This window comes from Petaurus breviceps, unplaced genomic scaffold (assembly GCF_028583685.1).
Source record: "Petaurus breviceps papuanus isolate PSGF00001 unplaced genomic scaffold, PetGlider_PUasm1.0 90825, whole genome shotgun sequence".
Taxonomy (NCBI): domain Eukaryota; kingdom Metazoa; phylum Chordata; class Mammalia; order Diprotodontia; family Petauridae; genus Petaurus; species Petaurus breviceps.
The window spans coordinates 4,228,153-4,238,748 of record NW_027187353.1 but is presented as its reverse complement, the minus strand read 5'-3'; the positions used below and the strand labels follow the sequence as shown (position 1 = coordinate 4,238,748).

Here is a 10,596-nt window from a genome sequence, read left to right as displayed (position 1 = left end):
AATCTGATTTTTCAAAAAGATGCAATTGGGATAGAGTGACTTGCCTAGAGTCATGGAGCTAATAAGTGTGTGAGGCCAGCTTTGAACTTAGGTCCTTCTGACTCTAGGACTGATGCTCTACCCAAGAATACCTGAGTTTGATAGTAGTTTTTTTTCTGGAAGCAGACTGTAAGTTCTTACATAGCAAGGACTGAGACTTACACCTCCCGAATTCTCCCAAGTTGTATGAACAGAGAACATACTCAATAGACATTCATTGTCTGCTTGGCTCAATTAGCTGACCCAATGACAGAAGCAAGGCCAATGAGAAATGAAGCCTAATTACTGCTCCTTGGTAATACTAGTCAGGTCCTCAGGACTGGGAATAGGGAAGGGAGCTCTAAGCACTGCTCTCTCCCATAGGGGAGAGGATCAACACTTGTTGGGTTGAATCGGAGAATTTGAGGTAGAGATATAAGGTAATAAGAGAAATGAACTGATAGAGGGAAATGATGCCTTTTTCCTGAAGTCCTAAAAAGTCAAGATTCAGGACTAAGTCCCAGATCTGCCCTTGATTTTCTGTGTGACTTTGAGTAAGTCAATTTCTTTCTCTGGGCTTGTCTGTTCCTCTGGGAAATGAGGATATTGGACCAGCTGATCTCCAAGCTGTCTTCTAACCCAGACATTGTATGAGTGGAAGTCACAGAAAACCTTAAAGGGCAGAAGCATCACTGCTGAAATATGTTTATACTCTACAGCTTCCTTGGAGACACTCTGCACTCTGGAATTTCTTTGATATTCTACCTATATCCTTGGAAAGTTAGGAAAGATTGGTGAGATTAGGAGAACAAGGTGAAAGCACAACTGTTTGGTGGATGGATTGTAAACTTTTGGAGGGCAGGAACCATACCTATTCTATGGTCACATCTTTTAGATGTTGCTAGAGGGCTAGAAAACAAGATTCCTGCATAAAATGTGTGCATCACTCACACACACACATTCATGCACATATGAATACTACAACACCCATAGAAATACCTCTGAGGAGAATAAATCCTCTGTGGAGGCTATGTGTCTAGCTGAGTGTCTGAAACTCAGCTCTGGGAACCCTTACCTGACTCTTCCCTGGCTCTCCTACATACAGCAATAGCAGCATTAAAGATAAAAACAGACAGAAAGCAAAACAAACTGCCTTTTGATTAGCTCTCACTTTCCAGATTTGGGGGAACATGGATGGTACCATAGCTAATGCTGACTTTCTAGAATTCTTCAAACAGCTAGGTGGTGTAATGGATAGAGTGCCTGACCTAGCAGAAACACTTGAGTTCAAATCCTCTTCAGACTCTTCTTAGCTCTGTTACCCTCAAGCAAATTATATAACTTCTCTCAGCTAAAGTTTTCTCATCTGTAAAATGGAAATAATAATAGTGTCTATCTCCCAGGGATGTTGTAAGGACCAAGTAAGATAATATATGCAAGGTGTTTGACCAACCCTAAAGTGCGAGCTAAATGCTAGCACTATGGACTCTGGAGCCTTCTTGCTCGAACCTATGGTGCCTCATTGACCTTCTTCCCCCCAACTTCTTTCTGGCCTGTACTTGTTGTATACACTTTAATTCTCCTAGCCCAGTCTGCCTCTCATCGACTCTACTGTTTCCTTATTGTCATCCTCTCCTCTGCCCCCTCCTCTCTCTTCCCATACACACTTAGTGAGACACCCTATTCCTCTTTCCTCCCAGCTAGGCTTGATGTCAACACACCTCCCCTTTGTTACCTTTTCAAACCTCTTGTAATGTTCTGTTACCAACTTTTGAATGAAGTTAGTGACTTTTTCATTCAGGTCCCTGAAGGCCGTCATCTTGCCACTGGGCAGGTATTGAAGCAAAGGGATGAAATCAGCAGGATTCCCAGATGCAACAACATCACCAAACTGAGCACTCAGAGAGACAATACTAAGTAGTTCTTGATTTTCATGATCGTAGCGCTTTCCAAAGCAAATGGCACAGATGACATTGGCCACGGACATCACCACGTACCTGAAGGGGTCAAAGGGCCCCTTCTGCTCCAGGAACTTCTGGATCAAGTATTCAGCTTCCTTCCTCACATGCTCCTCCAGGTAGCAGGAGGAAGAGGATGGAGAGGAAGACAGGGAGAAGGTTTTCAGAGCGCTCTGGGCCAGTTTCCTTCTAGCTGCCCATACCTCCCCTGAGTCAGTGCTAAAAGTAAGGGATTCACCATCAGAGATTAAGGAGAAGCTGTAGAGGTCAGGCCGGCCTTTGAAGTCCTCCCCCTGCTTCACCAGGGCCTGTCGGATGGTTTCCAGGCCACTCAGCACAAGCACTGGGGTGGAGCCAATCTGAATCTGCATCACATCCCCATACTTCTCTCTCAGTTGGGTCAGAGCCAAATGGGGATTCTTCCCCAGAGTCAATATGTTGCCAATCAGAGGCCAAGCCCAGGGTCCGGGTGGGTTCTTTAGTCCTTTGGGGACCCTTTGATGGGAAGATTTAATGATCCAGAAGACCAGGCAAAAGACAGCAGAAGCCACAAGGAACTCTGTGACAGTGAAGGATTTGGAAAACACCAACATGGAAAATAAGCTTGTCATGATTTTTGGTATTTAGCAAAAACTGTAGCTGTTGAGACAAAGGCAAGAGGAAAAACCTGTAAGACCATGGGAGTGGGGAACTGGAGGAGGGCTCAGGAGGTATCTAATGGTCCTATGACCCCAACGATGAGCAGTGATGGCAAGACTGGGCTAAGTTAGAGGGAGGGGGTAATGCTGACTCCAAGAATGCCTGCCAACACCGAGCAAGGACTCCAGGAGTTCGAGGGCTATCCCTCAATGGCACCAAAGGGAAGCAATGGTGAACTTGGCAAGTCTTGATTTCTGTAGCCCCTGAATTCTTGGTGCATCCTTCCTCCTCATTCTCTTCTACGCTGAGCTTGCCCCACCAAAAAATGGAAGCATAGGTTAGAAGAGAAATAATAAGGGGTCCTCAGAATGCCAAAGCAGCCTGTGACCGGGGAGAGTGTTCCTTAGACGATGAAAACTTGCCCCAGTGGCCTCTGCATGCTAAGGAGGCCCACGGGTTCGACCTCTTAGATAACTTGTAATTAGTGGTTCCTCTACTTAAGCTTCGCTCCTTCTGCCCTCTCCCTCCAGCACTGCTGCATCCTCACAGGAGTCTTAGAACACAGGATTTACAGCCGGAAGGAGAGGTAGAGTTCATCTGGTCCAATGCTATCATTGATTCACGAAGAAACCAAAGCCAGAAAGGTTAAGCTTATACGTTGAGTTAGCGGCAGAGCTGGGACTTAAACCTAGGTCTTCTGACTAGAAGGCTGTGCTCTACCCACTGGTCCACACTACCTTCCTTTGCTCAGGCTCTTCCTTTCTCCAAATATCCTCACTCCTTTCTGCCTAATACAAATTCAATCCAATTTAAATCCCTCAGTCTCCCTGAAAATGCCTACTTAAGGAGATCTAGTCCCTTCCTGACTGACTATGACATCATTTACTTCAGCACTTAGAGCCATAGAATGGCAGAAATGAAAGTGACTTTTAGGATCATTGGTTCAACCTCCCTACAGAGGAGGAAACTAAGTCCTAAAAGGTCCTGACTTGTCTCCAGTCCCATAGCAAATTAGGAGCAGAAACACCTCGGAACCCAGAGCTCCGGAGGCAACTGACCACTGAGCTGGGACTGTCTTCTATCTCCCCTCCCTCCCCCCGCCCCCCCATTTTCCCATGTGTGGCCCTTATTTCTCTCTAACCAGACCCAGACTTCCTCAGGTCCAGAGACTGTATTCTTTTCTCCCCCTCCTCCTCTCCCTCTTCTATTCCTCCTCCTCTCCCTCCTCTTTCCTTCCCTCCCCCTTCCTCCTTCTCCTCCCACTCACCTTCCTCCTCCTCTTCCCCCTCACCTTCTTCCTCCTCCTCCCCTGCCCTTCTTTCTCTTCCTCCCTCTCCTTCCTCCTCCTCCTTTTCTCTCTCCTCCCCTTTTCTCTTTCTCCCCCTCCCCCTCTTCCTCCTCCTCTTGTCTCTGGCAAGCATAGTTGGGAACAGAGCTGGGCCCACAGGAAGGGCTTTACAAAGCTTACTGGGCTCAGGGCCTGAGGATTTTGAGTTCAGGGACCCAGAACTTAAATCAACCATCATGGGTTGCTCAAATTCAGTTTAGAGATAGCATCGGTATAGATGCTATAGTCTAGAAAGGTAATAGGAACTAGGGACAAGGAGGGGACATGCAGGACATCCTTCCCTTCAAACTTTTCCTCGGTCTGTGGTCATGTCCAGGGCCTCACCTCAGCCCCTGGATATTTGCCCCAGGGGCCTGCCCTCTTGGAAATAGCCTGGAGGGGGTAAGAAGGAAGCACTTTGCCTTATCCTTACACAGTTTTAGTCAGGAAAGACAAGAGTCCAAGTACCCTCCTTCTCTCCACCCCTGTCTGCAAGCAAGACCCCAACAAGCAGTCCTCCTGGGATATTGAGACTATTGGAACTTAAGGATCCAGGTGGTGGGAACACAAAATGTCCCACCTTATCTATACTGGGGGATAGCTATTTGGTGAGGTAGATAGAATGCCAGGCCTGGAATCAGGAAAATTCATCTTCCTGAGTTCAAATCTGGCCTCAGACACTTACTAGCCACGTGACCCTGGGCAAGTTACTTAACCCTGGTTGCCTCAGTTTCCTCATCTATAAAATGAGCCGGAGAAGGAAATGGCAAACCCCAAAGGGTGTCACAAAGAATTGCACGTGACTAAAATGATTGAACAATAGCAATCTATCCTGGAGATGTAGAATAAGAGTCTGAACCCCTGATCCCTGGGGGAAAGTTCACTCAGATCCAACCCTGAGTTATATGCACTTCTGTTTAAAGTCCAGTCTGCAAAAGGAAGAGCAGCCAAATTAAATGAGAAGTGCTTACTAAGCACCTGTAACATCCTGGATGCCACCCTGGTGAGAGCAGAGAGGGGACAGAGTGAGGGCATGCCACCAGAACTGAATTCAGAGCTCAACTCCCCTGCAAGCCCAGGATGGGGGCCATTCTATCTACCAAAGCTTGAGTCTGGGCCAGGAGCCCCATCATTCAGCATGTAAAGCACAGCAGGCAGTCTGAAGCTAGCCCCCTGTCAGTGCGGTCAATTGGGGGAGGGGTGTTCTGATGTGCTCATTAGGAAAAGACAAGAGTCAATCCCTGGGGTGGGGAAATCCAGTCCATAATTGTCTTCTCACTTTATTCCCAATGAATGAATGATAAGATACTACTCTATCAGTCAGTTATCAAGGGAAAGGGAATACTCAGAAAATGCTTTGCTGATTGAGGCTACAAGGAAACTCCTGCCTGGAATTCTGGACTAGATCCTAATACAAAGGGTGATCCTTTTTTGGCCTAGACTTTCTGTAAGGAAAAACACACAGTAGTCAAAACAAATACAGCTACTAGCCTCTCAGGAGCAGCACATAAGAGACAGACATGAGAAGAGAGCTCTGCTCACAGGTCTAGGACATCTGGCTCAGCATCTAGCCATGCAATTAGAAGATTCTCAAGGAATATTTGCTGGATGAATGAATCACCAAACAAATGAATAAAAGTGTAGTAGAAACAGTACCATTCAAGAAGCTGGGAAGCTGGGGGAGGCCAGGTAGCACAGTGAGTAAGAGCACCAGTCCCAGAGTTGGGATGACCTGGGATCGAATCTAGACACTTAGCACCAACCCAGAAACACGTGGCCATGTAACCTTGAGCAAGTTACTTAACCCCAATTGCCTAGGGGAGGCCAGGTGGCTCAGTGAGTAAGAGCACCAGCCCCAGAGTCAGGATGATCTGGGATGGAATCTGGGCTCAGATACCACCACACCCAGAAATAACTGGCCGTGTAACCTTGAGCAAGTTGTTTAACCCCAATTGCTTAAAAAAAAAAGAAAAAAGCTGGGAAGCCTCCTGTCCTCACTAGGCTCCCAGCTATGGCTCAGCAGCCCCTCTGGACCATGGCTTTGGTCCAGATTTCAGCTTTCAGACCTATTCAGGTTCAGACTCTATTTCAGCTTTCCCACCATGGTAGGAGGAAAAGGGAGGCATAGTCAGTGGGTTCTCAGGAACACGATATTTCTCTGGCTTTAAGAGATTGTCTTAAGGCACAGGACTAAACCCAGGCAAACCCCAAGCAGTGCAGTGACCATGGAAAACCTCCAACTCTTTCCCAGAAGTTAAGATTCTAGTTGGGAATGGGATGGGGATGGAGCTATGTTAGAGCAAGCCATCAGGGTCCTCCTCAGACTAGGCATGGCAGATAACAGCCAGTCTTTTTCTGGAATGGATTTCTAAGTTCAGCTCATCCCACAAAAGGTCACAGTTGGACCCAGTCAATGGGAACAGGCCTAGACACTGGTGAGTTCTTCTGTAAAGCATCAAGCCTGCAGTGCCCTCATTTTATTCTCTGAAGTATGAGATTCCTTTTTTGAAGTACTGATTTGTACCTGTAAGGTTCCCAAGAGCAGGAATGGTTTCATTTTTATCTTTGGATTTTAGTATCTAGCGAAGTCTGAACTGTAGTCTCTATATAGGACATACTCAGTACCTGCTTGTTGAATTAAATTTCTATTGCCTGCCTGATCACCTCACTTACAGAATTATATATACTTCAACCTTCCCAGTCTGATTCTTTTATTCAAATGTTCCACAAAGGCACAAGCTGGTTGCCTTCAGAATAGAGTGGTATTAGAATAGGGGGTAGTAAGGGAAGGAAGTAAGGAGGGGGGAATGTTACAGTCCAACTAGCCTTGGAGATAGTAATACATCCCCACACACATGCATATTTGTCCTGACATGTTTTTTAATTTAAATGGAGTTGAATGTCCGATAATTGAGTCCACTGCTTCATTTTTACTGGTGAAGGAAACTGAGTCCCAGAGAAAGGCAGGGACTCTCTAAGAGCACACAGTTAATTAGTGGCCAAGATGAGACTAGAGTCCACGTTTCTTGACTTCTAGCACACTACAAAGACTCATGGAATCTCAGAGTTGGAGGGAAGCTCGGATGTAACAGGAATCCCCTCTCTTTCCCTGACAGTGTCATGTAGCCCTCTATTTAAAGAGCCACAGTTATGGAGTGGGGTGGGCTAGGAGTTCATTCCTTTCTGAGGCAGTTTATTTGGAATTTGAACAGTTCAAATGTTTGAAAGGTTTTTTCCCCTTCCATCAAGCTTAAATCTGGCTCTGTGACTTCCATTCATCATCATTCCTCCTTCTGTCTTTGGCCAAGCAGAAGAAATCTAATCTCTCTTCCATATGACATTCCTTCAACTGCTTGAAGATACTAGTCAATACCTCTTCTCCCCCTCACCTCCATCAAGTAGTCTCCTCTTTAGGCTAGACATCCTTAGTTCTTTCACCTGATCCTTATGTAATATGATCTTGAGGTCCCTCACCACACCGGGCACATACCATTGAATGTACTCCAGCTTGGTAAGGTTTCTTTTTAAAACAGAGTGTCTATAACTACTGCAGATGTGGACCAACCAAATATTTGTATTACATTATATTGCCATCCTAGACCAGGAAAATGAAATTGATTTCCAAAAAAATAAAATAAAATGAAGAGCCTGGATAAGAAGGTATAACCTGGCAGACCTGATTCTTCCATCCCCTATGCCCCCTTTCAACCTAATAATTCTGAAGGGCTGCTCCAATTTCTATAGTAGGGCTCCCAGGGCATCTTTCTGCCCAGCCAGCCAGAGAAAGACAAAGGGACTACAGAAAATCACAGGCTTATCCCTAGAGTCGAGATTCTTGGAGGCTGTGGCACAGCTGGAATGGGTACCTTGGAGGCCTAGGACGTAATGTCTGGCACACTTCTTGGAATAGTAGGTATTTAATCCATGTTGATTGATAATAGTGTTGTAATAATCACATGTATATGGAGTTCTAAGGTTCATAAAAATGCATTTCCCACCCTGTAAGATAAGTAATGCAAGAATTATCACCCCCATTTTATAGGTAAGGAAACTGAGGCTAAGAGAAATTAAGTGGTGCCCCTGCCCAGGATCACACTGGATGCTGAAGGGCAGAGCCAGGATTCAATCCCCAGTGCCCTAGATTCAAATCTAATATTCTTTCCACTACATTAGTTGTAGAGTTGACTGCAGAATCCTCGTCTCTTAAGGTTATAGAAGGAGAATGGAACTGGAAGTCAGGAGGACACCTGAACTTCAACCCTGGTCCAACTGAACTAAATGATCTTGGATAAGTCACTTGACCTTTGTGAAGGCTTGCCTTTCTTCCCTGATCTCTCAGGGTCCTTCCTTCTCTAAAATCTGCAGACTCCCAATCTTGGATGGCCTGCAGAGATCAGAAATCAGAGAGCTGATTCCTAAGCAATTCCTGAATTGTTGAAGAGAAAGTGGAGAAGACCCCAGCACTTACCTGTGCCTGACAGGGGTCAGCCTGGACTGAGAATCAGAAAAGTGTAAAACCGAGGGCTCGCCCAGTCTTGGCTGATAGATGCCAAGAAGTAATCACCTCTTTAGAAGATGTGGAGAAGGGAGCTTTCTGCAAACCCTTATATGCAACCTTCCTCATTCTGATTGGTTAAGGTAATTGGCAATGTCTGGGATACGCCCTCTAGTGGGGCGGGGCGAGTTGGTGAGGGTCCGCTGGGACGTAGAAGAGGCTGTACCCCAGTCGGAGAACTGGGATGTGTATCTCCATCCAGAATTATTGGCAGGGGTGCAGGGAAGCAGGAGGGATGGGATTCTAACTCACTAGGGGGCGCCCTGGACCCAGGGCATATTATTGGAGGGGGTAGGCAGGGGTCGGGAGCTCTTGGGACCGTCCTCCCTTGGACCCCCATACTAAGCAGCGAACCCTCAGACTTCCAAATCTGAGGTCATCCTGAATTATCGGAGGGCGCGGGTGGTCAGTCCAACCTGAGGGAGGGTGGAAGGAGCTCACAATGCGTAAGAGTTTTAGGGCAACTACTGACTGCAAAGCTGGGGGAGGTGCTGATTTCTGGGGATCCTTTCCCCAGTGTTCCATGCTAAACATCTCTATCCCTGTCCACCACCACCTCCATCCCCCTCGCATACGCGCAGAAGCTCACCGCGAGCTACCAATCAAGTGAAAGATTTGTAAAAGCACACAGTAGGTGCTTAACGTGTTCATTACCATCCACTTAGCTTTCAGGATAAAGGCGGCTGGGGAGTAGAGGTGGGGGTGTTACTGATCTATCTGGGTCCCCGCCCCCCAGGAACAGTAAATGGCTTGGCTCAGTTACACAGTGTCCAGGTTCGCGTGCGAGATTTATCTCGACCCCCGGTCCTCGACCCAGGGTCAGATATCACTGGGAAGGGGTCAAGGGGCCAGCCAGGAGGGAGGGCCGGAGGGAGGGCCAGAGGGAGGGGAAGCGGGGAAGAGAAGGGCGGGGGCGGAGGGGCGGCAAGAAAGGAAGGCAAAGGAGCCTGCTCCTCCAGACCCAACTGCAGGCTACCCTCGCGGGCATTGTTCCCAGGTGGCTCTCCAGCCCCGCCGCCCAAGAGTCCTAACTTTTAAGCAGGGCACTAACCGCCAGTCTCTTGATAGATTCTGCCAGCGCGTCGCGTACGCATCCTTCTAGAATGGTGCGACCCTGAAGCGTTTTTTCAACACCTTCTGCTTATACACAAGGCAGCTCTGGCATTTTCCAAATAGAAATGTTCAAAACACATTTTTTAAAAATACTTTGATTTATATGTGTTTGCGCGACAAACAACTTTAAGAAGGGAGTGGGGAGAAAAACTACGTAAGCTTGCTTAGGCGTGAATTAGCTCAGTGTGGGAAGGGCTGGCGGGGGTGGGAATAGAGGGGATCCCACGAAGGACCAAGGACCCCTCTGCTCCTCCAGGTTCTCCCCTTCCCTCTACTTCCTTGCCCTCCCTACCTATTCCTTAAAGCCCATCTACAACACCTCGTCCTTCGAGGCCATACAGACCCCAGGTCTCAGTCAGCCCTCCAGATTTGGGGAGGAGCCTCCGACCTCTCCGCAAAGTGCGTGCAACCTGTTACCCACCCCATGCCACAGGGGCTGTAGCTAAACATGCAGAATGAGACGTAGATTTTCGAACCTGGCTACAGCGGGCGTTGGAGACTCTGTTTTTCTTTTTATTGTTCAATTAAGGAGAGCTGTAGGAGGGAAGGTTGATAGATGCTTGATATATACATATACACATACATATATACCTACACAAACACATACATACTTTTATATACATATATACACACGTGTGTATGTGTGTGTATACTTTTTTAAAAGGACATTTTAAAAATGGGTGCGATTCCCTTTCGGGCATCACGGACTGCGAACTGGGGGAGCTAGATTCAGCGCCATCTCCTAGCACCCATCTCCCTCCAGGCGCTAAGGTCATCGCACTCCAGGCCTGCTGCCTTTCAAACAGGCACTCTGGCGAGCGACTTCGGCGGCGAGTCCGCTGCTGATATGATTACCTTAGCTCACCGACCCTGCTCCGCCGCCCCCCTCCCCCCCCTCCCCAGCCCCAGCTCCAGGTCGCCTGGTTCGACCTCTGGCAAGCGCGAGGCACAGTTGCGTGAGAAGTGATTGTGAGGGCGGGCACAGA

The 10,596-nt window shown here is 47.5% G+C and overlaps 1 protein-coding gene across 1 annotated transcript in view; it reads right to left on the bottom strand.

Annotated features, from left to right (window-relative positions):
- Window positions 1-8,523, bottom strand: part of LOC138148483 (cytochrome P450 1A1-like) — a 15,264-nt gene extending 6,741 nt beyond the window's left edge. The window contains exons 1-2 of the mRNA XM_069071163.1: window positions 8,411-8,523; window positions 1,754-2,615 (exon numbers count right to left, since the gene is read on the bottom strand). Coding sequence (XP_068927264.1) covers window positions 1,754-2,587 — 834 coding nt within the window. The 5' untranslated portion in view covers window positions 2,588-2,615; window positions 8,411-8,523. The remainder of the gene's footprint in view (window positions 1-1,753; window positions 2,616-8,410) is intronic.
- Between the last annotated feature and the right edge of the window lie 2,073 nt (window positions 8,524-10,596).